The 16226-nt window shown below is 44.5% G+C and overlaps 1 protein-coding gene across 1 annotated transcript in view; it reads right to left on the reverse strand.

Annotated features, from left to right (window-relative positions):
* Positions 1-1812: 1812 nt before the first annotated feature.
* Positions 1813-16226, reverse strand: part of SEMA3A (semaphorin 3A) — a 190841-nt gene continuing 176427 nt past the window's right edge. Inside the window, exons 15-17 of the mRNA XM_079975176.1 lie at positions 13723-13790; positions 5693-5835; positions 1813-3428 (exon numbers count right to left, since the gene is read on the reverse strand). Of these exons, the coding sequence (XP_079831302.1) occupies positions 2973-3428; positions 5693-5835; positions 13723-13790 (667 nt within the window). The 3' untranslated portion in view covers positions 1813-2972. The remainder of the gene's footprint in view (positions 3429-5692; positions 5836-13722; positions 13791-16226) is intronic.

Here is a 16226-nt window from a genome sequence, read left to right on the forward strand (position 1 = left end):
AATCAAAAAAAAAAAAAAGCATTGGTGTGACAAAAGGATTTGAATTGCCTTTGTGAAAGAATGTGTTTGTTATATAGACTTATATTTACTGCATTATGAGTCATAGGGAAAATGGATTATGGAGTGTCATAAAGTCCATCTGATGGGATTGTATTGATTTATAAAACTGTACTTGGCAAACAAGAATGCTTGCTGGTGCACATTTTCTTCCACAGTATTAAATAGATCAACCTTATCCAATGGTTGAAATGGGAATGAAAGGCCATTGTGTGAGTGGGGCAGGTGAGGGAAGGAATGGGGACCACTCTGAAGTACACCAGGTGGGTGCAGAGCCCAAGAAACTCCAAAGGGCAGCTCCCACCATTTCCTCCCTAGGCGTAGAAAGAGACCAGCCATGCCTCCGATCTACCAAGAAGCCAGTATAGGGGCAGCATGGGGTGGTTTTGCCCAGGAGGCAGCAGATCTGGCCTACAAGGGGGTAGTGTAGGAGTGGCATTGGGCATTGGAGGCTGGATCTGCTGTTTTTGTGGTTCCTGCCACCAGAGATGGTCACCTCACCTTGCCTCATGTGTGGGATAGCCCCAAATACTACATATAATCTATGCACCCTGAATTCTCCTCTGCTCTACACTCCTTTTTCTAATAGCATTTCAAATCTGCCAACGTGTTCTATAGCCTGTCTATCCTCACAACAACCCTGTAAAGTAGACCCTAGAGCCAGTACTAGCACCTTAGCGACCGACAAATTTATTGTGGTGTAAGCTGCCTTGGGCTGGAAACTTTTTCATCAGATGCACCATTCTTGGTAAGCCATGGCAGTTTATGCAATATTACATGACATGCCGATCAGAAGGTTGGTGGTTTGAATCCCTGTGATGGGGTGAGCTCCTGTTGCTCGCTCCCAGCTCCTGCCAACCTAGCAGTTCGAAAGCATGTCAAAGTGCAAGTATATAAATAGGTACCGCTCCGGCGGGAAGGTAAACGGCGTTTCCGTGCACTGCTCTGGTTTGCTAGAAGCGGCTTAGTTATGCTGGCCACATGACCCGGAAGTTGCACGCCGGCTCCCTCGGCCAATAAGGTGAGATGAGCGCCGCAACCCCAGAGTCGGCCACGACTGGACCTAATAGTCAGGGGTCCCTTTACCTTTACCTTTTTTAAGGTGCTGCTGGAATATTATATCATTCCTAATGTAAAACCACGGCTAGTTGGAAATTCTGGGAATGCAAAAGCTGGATGTAGATGGCACAAATTTGCCCATGGAAATAAGTTTGCCAATACTAGTAGGGATAACTAAACTGGGATAAGAGACCCCATATCCAGTAATGAAATATTGCAAAATCCATTCTACTTTTAAGTGAGTGCATTCTGTACTTCATATATCTGTGTGGGCTTGCTTGTGTGTGTGTGTGTGTGTGTGTGTGTGTGTACAGTCTTTTGGCACCCCGTTATTCTCTGGATAAAGGCCAACACTTTGCTAATCCAGCAGTTTTCAGACCTTCTACTTTTGGGGCATTATTTTCACATAAACTTGAATGCCCTGGAGGCCCTATTGCATCAAAGAGATTCTGGGGCATGTTCCAATTTGTGTTGTCCACACAACAACCTGGCCCAAGTCTGTTAGGCTTCATGCTTGCTCTGTGTCATACATACCCAATATTACCCAGGTGCAGCTCTTCTCATTGAGATACCCTAGACATCTCCAAAGAATACAGGGGACTGCCAGAATGCCATCTGAAAACCACGACATTGACTGTATGAGCAGGTCAGATGGATTCTGCATCTTACAGTGTTGAGTTTTTGCCATCCACATAATGAGGTCATGAGCAGAGGAGATATTTTAATGCTATTCACAGTCTTTTGAAATTAAAAATAAAATATACAGCTTAAGTCAACCAAGTTTCCCTTCATTGCTTCAATCCATTTCTGTTTGTATCAAAGTATTATACAAGCTGAAGTCTTTCATACTGAACAATTAGGGAGGGGGAAAAAAGAAAATCTGTCCATGCAATACAGACTCTTTTGCCAGAAAAAAACTTAGTTTGGAAGGATAAATCAGGTTGGAAGTTACTCATCATAGAGAATGTCTGGCAAGGAGCTGAGTTTGCTGACTGTGTTGAACAAATGTTTGATAACAGACATTTAAAACTGAGCAACAGAAACCTTTGTTTTCCCTATTTAAAATAATTAAAAATTAGAATATTAGAGTATTGTCAGACAAAAGCCTATTCTATTTCCTCCCCCACCCACCCACCAAGAGCTATCTTTGACTGCATATTGGTTGTGGTACATTTAAATAATTGTTTTAATAAAATACATCTTTAGGTCAAAGGTTAGGGGTGTCATCAGTAGTAGGTCAGAATGTTCCACTTGCTGCTGCTTCAGATAATTAATGGTTCATGGCGCTCCAACTTCAGTAAGCAATCAAGCACAGTATTGATTTCCTTCTTCCAGTACATATCTAAGCAAGAGGACTTGTAGACCAGAAAGGGGGGGGGGGGACAAAAAACAGTCATGTGTACAACCAAGTGGGAAGGTGTTCATCAGCTGGATAAAGGTCCATGCAAGTTTTTAGTTAAGTTCAGGAAAATTAGCATGGCTGATGAGAGCTGTTCTGCACCTCCCTCTTTTTTTCCTTTTCAAAATGGCAGAATGGCAGGTGACACTTTTATACCTCAAGTCTAAAGGGGATTGCCGAGACAGCCTTGCTGCAGATCCCATGAAACAATAAGTTAGTTTCGGAACAAGCTTATGTCCCCAAAATGCTGGAGAGTAGAGGGTCAGTGGTTTGTGTTTTTTTAAACAAACAAACTGGGTTCATTTCAAACAAGATGGAAATTGTTTGAGCCTCCTAGCTCTTTGTAAACATCCACATAAAATGCCATGGGGAAAGTTCACGTATATTGCATTTTATTTCCAGTTATCTTGTCTATGCAAGTTTCTACTTGGATGAGGTTCCTAGAGGTAACTGTAGCTCAGACACTCCGTGGTGCCCTTTCAAACTCATGGGTCCTCCTGTTCCTGCCTTTCTTGTTCTCTTGTAGATGCTTCCACTTGTTTGTGTTCACCTGGGCATTGGCGGGCCTCTGGCGCCGTTGTTTGCGGTCCCTTTTCCACACCTGCTCACAAAACTCATCCATGGTGTTGAGGTTGGGGTGGTTGATGAGCTGCATGAAGTCCCTGTACCAGACCTTCTGGCTTGGGGTCATGCTGTTAGAAGCTTCCTTGATCTTGGAGGTATCTCCTTCTTCCTCTTTATGAAGCAGCTCTTCAAGGTGCTCCGTGTCGATGATCTCCAGGGTCACCTTGAGGAGAGTTTGCATGAAGCCATGCTCCACAGCGTGGCAGAAGTAAATGCCGGAGTCCTTCCGCTGCAAGCTCCGCAGCAGTAGACCTTGCTCTGTCCGGATAAGGCGATCATCTACTTTGATCTGTCAAGGAGGCAAAAAAAGGGGTCACTGTTCTCAATAGTCCTCTCCGGCTCTCTCACAAAGCCTCAACACTGTGTGCCAGCATCGCACAGTACACTTGGATAGCAGAGGACCAGGATTTGAAACTGTACTCAGCCATGAAGCTCACTGAACAAGACATTAGGTAACTTAGCCTCAACTACCTAACAGAGGTGCTTTGATATAAAAACAGAATGCTACTCTAAGGTTTTTTGGAAGGGATGGGGATCCAAATATGATAAACACCATGCTCTCTGAAACCAGTCAAGAACTCGGTAAAACAACCAAGCATATTATGAGCCTGTTTGCCCTGAAATGGAATTTCCAGCACACCTCGTCGTATGTTACAGTGTTCAGAAATGGAGAAAAAAATGTTATAGGGCGGGAAAAAGGTTAGCATTTCAAATGACTACAAAAATGAATCAATGAGAATCAGGGCAGTGAAAGAGACCTGCATGCAGCTTCCCACTTCAAAAGTTTAATCGGAGCTTAGGAGATGTGGGGCAGGAGCTGGCGTCCTCTGGTCCAAATCTAGGTCTCTAAGTGAAACCATGTCTCCCACTTCCCCACTGCCAATGAAGAAACAAAAGAACTTTTCAGCCACAGCTTATGTAGTAATGGTCCCTGGCCAGAGATCATTTTGGGAGACACGGACTAGTGGAGATAACTGCCTGCCATCTTCCATTTCTTTGCCAAAGGGGTGTGTGTGTGTGTGTGTGTGTGTGTGTGTGTGTGTGTGTACATTTATAAATAATACATACACAGGCACATACACTGGCTGCAATCCTGTGTACACTTACCTGAGAGTAAGTCCCACTTAACCCAGTAAGCATGATTCTGAGTGAACATGTGAAGGATTGCACAAATAATAAAATCTACCAACTTTATCCATGTGGCTAAAGAAGGACAAATGCCAGATGCTATTTCGTACCATGACAGAGCATGCTCTATTCTTCCCACCCCCCTTTTTTTTTGGGGGGGGGACACACACCCAACCCTCAAATAATAAGCTTTTAGAAACTTAACCATACAAAACCTCTAGCTGTGAATAAAATATGTCCCTTGGATTCTTCATGCAAAATAACATTTAACTTTCTTTTTCTTTCTTTCTTTCTTTCTTTCTTTCTTTCTTTCTTTCTTTCTTTCTTTCTTTCTTTCCTCTCCCCCACCCTCAGGTGGCATCTAGCCAGCAGGGGAAAGGTTATTCTGTTAAAAATGAGGTGATGAAGTGGCCTTCCAGACTTGTAGGATGTCTACATTCCTACTAATCCCCCAGAGCACCTGGGGAAATGAAAAGCACAACCATATTATTATACAGGTAACTGTGCAAGGGCAGGAGCGGAGACACCGAACTCCTCACTTAACCATTTCCGTCTATAACGGCCAGGAAAGCTTTTTCTTTCCATGGGGATTACTTCAGAAGCTAAGCATCCTCATGAGGGTCTCAGGCCCTCTTTGTTGCTTCCGCTGCAAGGCGCAAAGATGGCGCAGATTGAGGATACGGGAAAGGCGTTGCTTTGAGCTCCTGAGGTGAAGATCGTCATGGAAGCAAAAAACAAATGACCACCATGGAGGAATTTTAAGAGCTTACACTAACAATGGGTTTAGCACAGCAGCTGAGTCCCTGAGCTCAAGCTATTTACCTCATAAGGATGGGAGAGTCTGGCTCTCTAGACATCTTAAAGCTGGTGCCCATCTAATCACTGTTCCTTATGAGGTAAGTACTGGGCCTTGCAGCAGGGATATAGAAGCTGTCACCTCCCAAATGCCTCCACAGTCTCCTAAAACTGGCAGGTTTGGAAACAGCCCAATTTCTTTGAGATGTTTCCACACCCAACTCTTCTGCTTTCTTGGGGGGGGGGTATGAGCAAGAAGCAGGGCAGGGGGAGGAATAAAACTACAAACTTGTGCCTTGGTCATTTCAGACAGAAGATGGGGCCCCACAAAACTGAATTTTGCTTTATTTTTATTTATTTTTTAAAGGGCCCAGCAACATGTCAGGGAGAACGCTAGACTATAGCCTTTCTCACTGACATTTCATCTATGTAGAGGGTTTCTTTTGGGGGGGGGGGAGGGATGTTGTTGTTTTAGTAAGCAGGAACATTTTATCATGTGAGTCCTGCTGCTACAATCCTGAAGTGGTACAGCTGAGACCCACGGGTCCCAGATTCTTGAGAACTGGGCCAGAGAGACTGAACACGCTTTTGAACCAGAAAGTCCTGGGATGCACTTTCAAGAGCCCATACCTCTTCCTTTCGGTCATCGTTTTGCTTCTGGAATTGCCAATAGACCAGAGCACGCTGAGATTTGGGGCTGCATTCCAGGAAAGTGCTGCTGTTCTCCACTCCGTAGATGATCTTCTCTTCCAGCCCATGTCCACTTGGATTATCTGTAGGAAACAAGGAAGGAAAAACAAGGACATCTGAATGTTACTAGAAGAACTGAACGTCAAGCCCTGGACCGACTCTGCCCACCCAGGCTGGCTGCTGCATCCTTCTGGGCAGGAAGGAGTAGAAAGGGCTTCCTGTTCCAGCTGAGACTTTCTTGACAAATGAAGACATTGGTGTGTCCCTGTCTTTGGAGAAGGGCTGCAGCACAGTGGGACAGCTTGGCAGGCGCAAGCTCCTACGTTCAGTCCCAGACATCTCCAGGTAGGTCTGAGAGAGACAGCCACCTCAAATCCTGGAAAGCCACTGCAGATCAGAGCAGGTGATACAGAGTGATATGGAACTGACAGCCTGACTCAGGATATGTACAGATTAGCGGTTCAAAACACAGCAACGCTGTTTCAAGTTGCATTAGCCTGCTGCTGGTGTGTACACCAGAGCGGGGATGTCTCCACCTGATGCACATTACCTTCTTGGCTTCTCCACCCCTGCAACCTCCCCAGCTGTCACCTGTGCATGGGCAGAGACTGTCTCAAACGTACACACCTTGGCTTAACGGAACATGGCTTGAGTTTCCCTTTTGGGCTGAAGCTGGTTTGAGGGAAACCATCTAAAACAGTAGTACTGTATTTTTCACTGTATAAGACGCACCAGATCATAAGACGCACCTAGTTTTTGGAGGAGGAAAACAAAAAAATATATATTCTGAATCTCAGAAGCCAGAACAACAAGAGGGATCGCTGCACAGTGAAAGCAGTGATCCCTCTTGCTGTTCTGGCTTCTGGGATAGCTGTGCAACCTGCATTTGCTCCATAAGACGCACACACATTTCCCCTTACTTTTTAGGAGGGAAAAAGTGAGTCTTATAGAGCAAAAAATACGGTATTTCTCAATACAGGGAAATGTCATGTGTAGACCAAATCCTGAGCCAGCAGTGGGAGTAGACTGGAGCCAGGGGAAAAGACAACATGGTGCACGGCCTCCGGGTCATGTATCTTCCTGGTCTTGCCTCTTCTTCAGTCCTGACTCGCTCTTTGGGCCCAGCTATTGGCTTGTCACTGAGCTTCTGGTCCTGGGTCACCTCAGGCTGACATGGTCCAGCCCTGACCTGAATTTGTGTCCCAGAAGGGAGAGGGGAGGGAGTGCATGATCCCAGAGGATATTTTAACTCATCTATGTATTACTAAACCATCAGGAATGACTGCACTAGTCCTAAGCATGCTCTTTTCTTAATTGGGAGTCAATTATTTTTTTAAAAAAACCACAAAAAACCCCACATACTTGGGCATTAATTAATTATTATATGACAAAGATTTTTAAAAACAAATATATTAATTCATGGCACAAGTTGACTCACTTTATCCCTTAGATTCATTTCATTGGCTCAAAAGATGAGATATTTTTTCAAAAGGGTGAACAAGTTTTCAATAGTTTGGGTGTGGTGTCAGAAGATCTAATTGTGCCACAAGAGGTCTATGATCTACTTCAACATAAAGCCATAAAATGTAAGGCTTTCAAAAATAAAATAAAATACCGAAGTGTGTTTAGGTTATACGGCACTGTAGTTTGCTGCTGCAGCTGTTAATGACCAGAAATCTTGTTTTTGTGGAAACATTATTCAATTAATCATTTCCTCTTGTAAGCCGTAATAATTTATGGAAACATAACAAGCCTAATAAACCAGACCTTGCGGACGAGTGAAAGAAAGTGAAATAAATTACTTCCTTTTTGTAACAACATTGTTTTCAAGTTATCCATCAATTTGCAAGAAATGTTGGCTTGCTTTTGGATTTATATGGCAGTTGCTTCTGCTGCAGCACCACAAAGGCATTAAGGTATAAGATTTCAAGACTTCATTTTAACCGCCCCCCTCCTTTAAAAATGGGATTTAAATTGCAATGGCCCAATAACTATTGGGAGCAAATACACAAGAAAGGATAAGCAAAAACAGAAAGGCTGGTTTACACCGTGTGCTGTATGTTTTTCTACTTGCGAAATAGGATGCCCAAGAAGGAGGACAATTACCTCCTTACGCCAAAGCATGAAAACTGCTTCCAAGTCCACAATACTAGCCCTCTTGGGCAAACATTTTGAAAAGGTGTTAATGTTCATTTCCCCTCTGCTCATGGCTCTTAGGCTGTCACAGAGGGCACATTGTTAGACGAGAGCCCAGGAAAATAAATGGATTGCTCTAAAGTGTGTCATGGGATTGCGGAGCATTTTTTGTGCTGCAACGAGCAACACAGCCCACAGCAATGCCCAAGGGTGTTTAGATCGCACAAGTTTACTTTGATTAAGATTGGTCTTTTTGGTGGGGTTGCTTGAGGTTCAGACTCTACAGAACCCCATTTTTGTTTGTTTGTTCTAGAAATGAGGGATATGTGGCTAAGAGCCTCTTGCAGTGTAATCCATTGTCAAGTCTTGTTTGACTTCATTTTGGCTGTGCACTAATCTAGCAAACAAAAAGCTGTTTGCTAAACTGTGGTGCCAAAAGGAAAAAAGCTGGCAGGCCAGTTGCTCTGATGTTGACACAGGAATTGTACATTAACGACATGCAGGCGCAAGTGTGTGTGTGTGTGTGTGTGTGTGTGTGTGTGTGTGAAGAAAATGAATTATTACCACCCAGCTTGAAAAAATGAAATATCAAGTCATCAACAGACACCAAATCAATAAGAAATGAATTGTTCCGGTTTTCTTTTCTCTTTGGATTGTGATAACTTGATTCCCAGCAAGTAAATGGAATACTCCCTCAGTAGGGGAATGAGCAAGAAGATCCATTCTGACTGCAAGAAGATCAAACCTCTCCATTCTTAAGGAAATCAGCCCTGAGTGCTCACTGGAAGGACAGATCCTGAAGCTGAGGTTCCAATACTTTGGCCACCTCATGAGAAGAGAAGACTCCCTGGAAAAGACCCTGATGTTGGGGACACGGGTGGCGCTGTGGGTTAAACCACAGAGACTAGGGTTTGCTGATTGGAAGGTTGGTGGTTCAAATCCCCGCGTCGGGGTGAGCTCCCATTGCTCGGTCCCTGCTCCTGCCAACCTAGCAGTTTGAAAGCACATCAAAGTGCAAGTAGATAAATAGGTACCATTCCAGCGGGAAGGTAAACGGCATTTCCGTGCGCTGCTCTGGTTCGCCAGAAGCGGCTTAGTCATGCTGGCCACATGACCCAGAAGCTGTACGCCGGCTCCCTTGGCCAATAAAGCGAGATGAGCGCCGCAACCCCAGAGTCGACCACGACTGGACCTAATGGTCAGGGGTCCCTTTACCTTTACCTAGGGGGATGAGCAGAGCGACTTTTGAGTTTCATCTTAGAAATGGTTCTACTTGAGAAGTATTGTGTCAGGGGATTGGGAATGAACAGCAACATGGAAAACCTTATTTCTAATGAAAGCAGAACAGAGTCTTATTGGGCTGTGTACACTCTACAACTTTAAAGCACATCCAGAGCACATTCTCTCCCTCTAAGAATTATGGGCCCAATAGTTTGGTAAGGGTTGCAGGGAACTGTGACTTTGTGGTGGATAAACTTCAGTGACCAGATTTCTTTGAGTGGGTAGGAAGTGTGCTTCAAATGTGCTTTAAAAATATTGTGTCTACACCAGGCCTGGCTGTCTGCCCATTCCTGTTTACTCTGCATCCAGTGTGCTCCCGCTCTTGGTTTGGGAAGTAGTGTGTGCAAGACATTAGCCACAATCTAAATCTGTGGTGCTGGAGGAGACTCTTGAGAGTCCCATGGACTGCAAGAAGATCAAACCTATCCATTCTGAAGGAAATCAGCCCTGAGTGCTCACTGGAAGGACAGATCCTGAAGCTGAGGCTCCAATACTTTGGCCTCCTCATGAGAAGAGAAGACTCCCTGGAAAAGACCCTGATGTTGGGAAAGATGTAGGGCACAAGGAGAAGGGGATGACAGAGGATGAGATGGTTGGACAGTGTTCTCAAAGCTACTAACATGAGTTTGACCAAACTGCAGGAGGCAGTGGAAGACAGGAATGCCTGGCGTGCTCTGGTTCATGGGGTCACGAAGAGTCGGACACGACTAAACAACAACAAAGAACATATCTATCCTGTATCTGTTTCGCGTTTTTTTCTATTGCCTGCACATGAAGGATTATCTAATGAGACTCTATGTATAGCATAAAACCAGGAATAGCTGCATCTCTCCAGTAGAGGGCAGTGCTGCATAAGATCAAAAGCTATATTTTCCACTCCTGTACTGTACTGGAATGTGAATAATTGGCAAACTGGGGAAAATGGTTTATGTCCCATCCTGTGCCTGGCCTGGGAATTTTAAATCAATAGCCATATACTTTATAGTGCTATTTAACTGCCCCAATACAAGCAAAATGAAGAGAGACAAGCAGCTATCAATCAACTAACCAGAGTGAACAACTGTGGAACCAACACAAGGTTGCTGGTTGGTTTAACCAAGTCGTCCCAGTTAGGCTGCAATCCTCTAGGCTCATTGAATTCAGTGGACTTACTTCTGAGTAGGCTGTAAGTGATTTTATACGGCCCAGGATCCTTGTACCTATGGGACCACCTCTCCCGGTATGCCCCACGGAGGACCTTAAGGTCCATAAATAGCAACACCCTAGTGGTCCCGGGCCCTAAGGAAGTTAGATTGGCCTCAACCAGAGCCAGGGCCTTCTCAACACTGGCCCCGGCCTGGTGGAACGCTCTGTCTCATGAGACCATGGCCCTGCGGGATCTGATTTCTTTCCACAGGGCCTGCAAGACAGAGTTGTTCTGCCTGGCCTTTGGCTTAGAATCAGTTTGATTCCCTCCCCCTCTTTCTTTTTCCTTTCTCTTCCTGTGAAGAGGCTGCATCTTAATGTTTTAATGTTGTATTTTAATCTTGTTTTTTTTTTTAATTGTATTTTAATCAACTTGTTTTTATTATTGGTTGTTAGCTGCCCTGAGCCCGGTCTTGGCTGGGGAGGGCGGGGTATAAATAAATTATTATTACAGTGATACCTCTAGATACAAACGGGATCCATTCCAGAGCCCCGTTTGCATCTCAAGGTAAATGTATCTAGTGATGGCATGTCTGCGCACGCGCGCATCGCTTATCACCGTTTCTGCGCATGTGCGTGACGTAATTTTGAGCGTCTGCACATGCGTAAGCGGAGAAACCCGGAAGTAATGCGCTCCGTTACTTCCGGGTTGCCGCGGAGCGCAACTCGAACGTGCTCAACTCAAAGCGTATTTAACCCGAGGTATGACTGTTGTATTATTATTATTATTATTATTATTATTATTATTATTATTATTATTACTACTACTACTACTACTACTACTACATGGCTTGGTGTCAAACAAGCTCGTTTCAGAGGGGACCATCTTCCTCGTAAGGTGGTGGACGAGGGCATTTCTTCCTCCGGAGCGGAAGGCCTGACTGCATCATTCAGTGTCCCACCCTTTGCGTGGCAAGTCCCCTCCCCCTTGAAGACACTGGATACATTATTTAAGGTTAATGGGCATAAAAAGGCCACAACTTTTATTGATTACAGAATTGAAAGGTATTGGCCTTAGGCATTGGCTCCTATCGACTACCCGGCATGGAGACCGGGAAGGGTTGTCCACAAGCCGTGGGGGTCCTGTTGAAGTACGCCAACTAGGATCCCACGGGTGTCACCGCTCGGGGGCATGCTGGAGGCCCTTACCTCCCTAGGTTTCGGACAAGGCAACGCCCCCCGGAGTCCTCTACCGGACTACCCTTTTCATTGGGGGAAGGTGATGGCGCTTCCTTCCCCCCATTCATTTGCATAACAATTAACCCCCTGCCAATGCCTAACCGCCAATACCAAAAGGCTAGAAGTGCGCCAAATTGGAAAAATTCCTACCAGGCCCCTTACGGCGACCAACCGGAGTCCATAGCAAGGTCATAGCTTGCTGAGCCTAAAGGGTGGGTGGGATGGGAAAACCGCTCAGCTGGAAAGGGGAAAGAGGGCAGTCCCCGGGCGTGCCTGGCCTTAAATAGGCTAGGCCCCACCCCACCTCCCCAGTCCGCCGATTGGCGGGCAGGGTCGAAGGCACGCCCGGGGATTCCCTATTCTCGCGGGGGGCAAAAGGCCAGCCCCCGCGTGTGTGGGAGGGGGTAGCCCGCAACCCCCTCTCCTCCCCAAGCTCGGAAATGGCTTTGCAGATATGAAGGGTGCAAGTTCAACATGCATTGTAGAAGGCTGGCATCAACAGAGCCTACAGACATGCAAAGCCTCTTTCAATGCCAGGTCAGGCCACTGTCCTATGCAGCCCAGAAACACCCTCTCAGAAGAGGAGCATCACTCCAAGATTTCATGCAGAGATCTTTCCCATCCTTGCCTCCTTTTCACTGGAGTTGCCAGCAGTTGATCCTATGACCTTCCTTCTGCAGGCAAAGCACGTGGAGGAACTTTGCCACTTCCTAGTTTTCCATCAGGCAGTGGGGCTCATTTTAAAGTCAGCGTTATGGCTGAACATAATGAACTGCTTAGAAATTGTTTCCTCATCATGGGCTGCAAATCAGCCTAACTCCTTAATAATGCAGCTCTAAAGGAACATCTTGAGCAATCAGGATGGCATTTTGGCCCCGTGAAGAAAATTCACAAAACATTTATGAAAATTATTAATACACCAGCCATAAAAAGGTGAAAAACTCTGGCTTTGGGGCTACAATACTGTGGTTATACTACTTTAACAAATTACAAGATTTTTGTACTATTGGCCTATAACTAAGGCAACTGAATAATGCAGAGGCCCACAACCAGCATGTTTACTTGGAAGTAAGTCCCACTGAATTCAGTGGGGCATATTCCCAGATATGCATAGAACTGCAGCAACTGAATGGACTTACTCCAAATAAACATAAACCATTTCTCCACATTGTAATGCAACCCCATCCAGTTTGCATTTATTAACCAAAAGATATGTACAAAATTGCATGTATTAGAGGAAAGCTTGCGGGGGGGGGGGAGGTTATTAGTAAAATGAATGAGCAAAAATTTAGTAAGGTATAAATTAGGGCACTTACACTTACTTACAGCACAATAGTACTGGTAAGTGTGTCTACTCAGAAGCAAATTATTCATATTCAATAGGAGTTATTCCTACAGAAGTATATCATAGAATCATAGAATTCTAGACTTGGAAGGGACCCTGAGGGTCATCTAATCCAGCCCCCTGCAGTGCAGCCATCGCAATCAAAGCACTGCACACACTGTACACACATTTACTCAAGAGCAGGGCTTTTTTTTTTCCCTAAAAAAATGTTTATGGGTACTCTCAGGGCCAGATTTAGGTTTGATGAGGCCCTAAGCTACTGAAAGTAATGGGGCCCTTTATATGTCCAGCTGTCCTTTATCAACAACAAATTGTTGCTGATTTTTGTGTTGAATATATGCTATATGGTAGTTTATGGACCTAATAGGTCTCTAAAGCCATTTGCCACTGTTGCTGTAAGTAGGTTTTATTTTATTTGTTTTTTATCTTATATTTTGGAAATGTACATCCAGTTTTTCCCCCTTTAAATTTTTTTTGGGCCCCAACAGAGTGGGGCCCTAAGATATAACTTGTTTAGCTTATACGTAAATCCGGCACCGGGTACTCCAATTTGACTCAAGAAAATCACCATTTTATAGTTCAGATCGGGAAAAATAAATACAGTAAATGGAGAAAAGTACAAAGATTCACAAAATGTTTAGGGGTATGCATACCCCTGCGTCCCCCCAGAAAAAAGCACTGCTTGAGAGTAAACCCTTTTGAACTCAGCGGGCTAGACTTCCAAGTAAGCATACATTGGAGGCGGTTATGCTTGTTTTCCTAGAGGAATAGATTTGCTCTGTGGCTCCATTCCCGACCCTTTCCTTTGGCTGAGTAAGGATCACGTAATGATCAACCGTCTTACCATGATGCTGTAAGTCAGAGCAGTGAGTCAGAGGGTCACCATTTCGGATATCTTGTCGTCTAGTGCGTCTAAATGAAACATATTAGAGAAACCAGTAAATCTCTATTGCATTCATTCACTGTATTTTTAAATGTATATAAAAACAATGACAAACCTAGACAACATCTTAAAAGCAGAGACATCACCTTGTCAACAAAGGTCCGTATAGTTAAAGCTATGGTTTTCCCAGTAGTGATGTATGGAAGTGAAAGCTGGACCATAAAGAAGGCTGATCGCCAAAGAATTGATGCTTTTGAATTCTGGTGTTGGAGGAGACTCTTGAGAGTCCCATGGACTGCAAGAAGATCAAACCTATCCATTCTGAAGGAAATCAGCCCTGAGTGCTCACTGGAAGGACAGATCCTGAAGCTAAGGCTCCAATATTTGGCCACCTCATGAGAAGAGAAGACTCCCTGGAAAAGACCCTAATGTTGGGAAAGATGGAGGGCAGAAGGAGAAGGGGACGACAGAGGACAAGATGGTTGGACAGTGTTCTCGAAGCTACCAGCATGAGTTTGACTAAACTGCGGGAGGCAGTGGAAGACAGGAGTGCCTGGCGTGCTCTGGTCCAGGGGGTCACGAAGAATCGGACACAACTAAACGACTAAACAACAACAAAAAAGGGAGGGAATACTTTAGAAGGGCAGCCTGACCCACAGAAACTGAGCTGGTGAAGATTTTCTTGGCTTAAAAACAATTTGGGGAGGTTTCTCCTGCTGGATGCCTCTGTCAGGAAAGCAAAGGGGTCAAAGCAGAAAACGCTAGGGACATTATTAGTTATATTCAGAGAGAGATGTCACCCTGAGATATGGATGCTTGAAGGAAATGATCCATTCCTTTTGTGAACAACAATCCAAACCATTTTCTGACAGTGTTCGCATTCAGAAGTCAATAATTCCAACCCAAGTGAGCATTGTTGCTGCAGTAGCCAAGGCCCTGAGGGGTATTGATTACAACTAAATTAAGTGTCTGAGATGCAGGCAGTTGGATTCAGGAGAGTTCGGCGTGCGCACCAGGGACCCATGGCTTCCTTCAATCTAGAGTACGGCCATGTGCACACCATGCCATTAAAGCACATTCAAAACACATTCCTTCCCTCCAGTAATTCTGGGCACTGCCGCTTCCCCCTCTCAGAGTTACACCTCCTAGCAACCTGTAACAAATGACAAGCACACAATTCTTTGAGGTAAATAATATGCTTCAAATGCGCTTTCAGTGTGTTGCATGTATGCAGCCCAATCTCAAATGGGCATCTTCTCAGAGAAAGTGAGATCAGCCAAGATTTCTCTAACTCGGTTTCTTTAGATTATTTCATTTCATCAACAGACATTCAGAGGTATCCAGGCTAGGGGTAGCTAACCCCTGGCCCAGGGAAAATCCACTCCCTCAAATGGTTATTCCCTCTTCTTGGTAACCAAAACTCCACTAGTTCTGATGGCAACAAAATCTTTTTTTAAAATTAAGTAAACACAGTGCAAATTAAACCTCCCGATGACTGGGAACATGCCTCAAGTGTCCTGGGAACTGTAGTTTGCCCCTTGCAGAGCTACAATTCCCAGCACCCTTAACAAATGGCACTTCCCAGGGATTCTATGGGAGAGGGGAAAAAAGCACATGAAAGGTATGAGTTAATAGTTATTCAGTATGGATTGGCCACCAGTTTGGTGATGTAGAACAATGAAGTACTGATGACTAGAGTCAGAATTTAAGTAAACCTCAGGTGCTTGGGTTAAAAAATCTAAAGCAATGCTTGCCACAGAATAGGATGAATTATAAGTCTTGGTTAGAACACTAGGTTAAAAACCAGTTAGTGGCTTGAATCGGTACCAAAATTATTATTACAACTCATATCATCATGTCTTTAAGCAATACCAAACCACTTACTGGATCTCTCTTTCTTTGCTTTAATAATGTTTTGTACCTTTTCAAAAAGAAAATCTGCTCTGTAGAAAGGAGAACTATGTCTGTGTTTGCTTTGTCCACTTCCTTTGTATCAAAACAGTAGTGGCAAAAAACTCCCTGTTCAACCCATGGAGAAGAGATGCTTTTGAGCAGAAGAAAGAACAGGGCAAACAAAGATGTTGTGAAGAGGCTGAACACTTCGCTTGGAGAAGAAAAGAAACAGCGAAGGAAGAAGAAGTCAGGCAAGTGGGTTGTGGGGGAGAGAAAAGAGGATTAGGTGTCTGAACAATGATGGAAGCTCATCACGGAAGCAGAAGTCAAGGAGCCAGAAAAAACCCCTCACATTTTCCACCCCTGGCATCTGTTGTATTCAGTGAAGCTTCTTTGGATTTAGTCAAAATCTAAAAGATATATTAGGCTGTATTCAGTCTAAGTACTACTTAGACCCACTGAAATTCATAGACATGGCCAACTTAGGCCCGTTGCTTTCAGCAGGTTTGCTGCTGAAACGTAGCTGAATGTCTTTTTACAAACGTAGCTGAGTGTCTTTTTACATCAGTGAG

The sequence above is a fragment of the Podarcis cretensis genome (genome assembly GCF_951804945.1).
Source record: "Podarcis cretensis genome assembly, chromosome: 5".
Classification (NCBI taxonomy): Eukaryota; Metazoa; Chordata; class Lepidosauria; order Squamata; family Lacertidae; genus Podarcis; species Podarcis cretensis.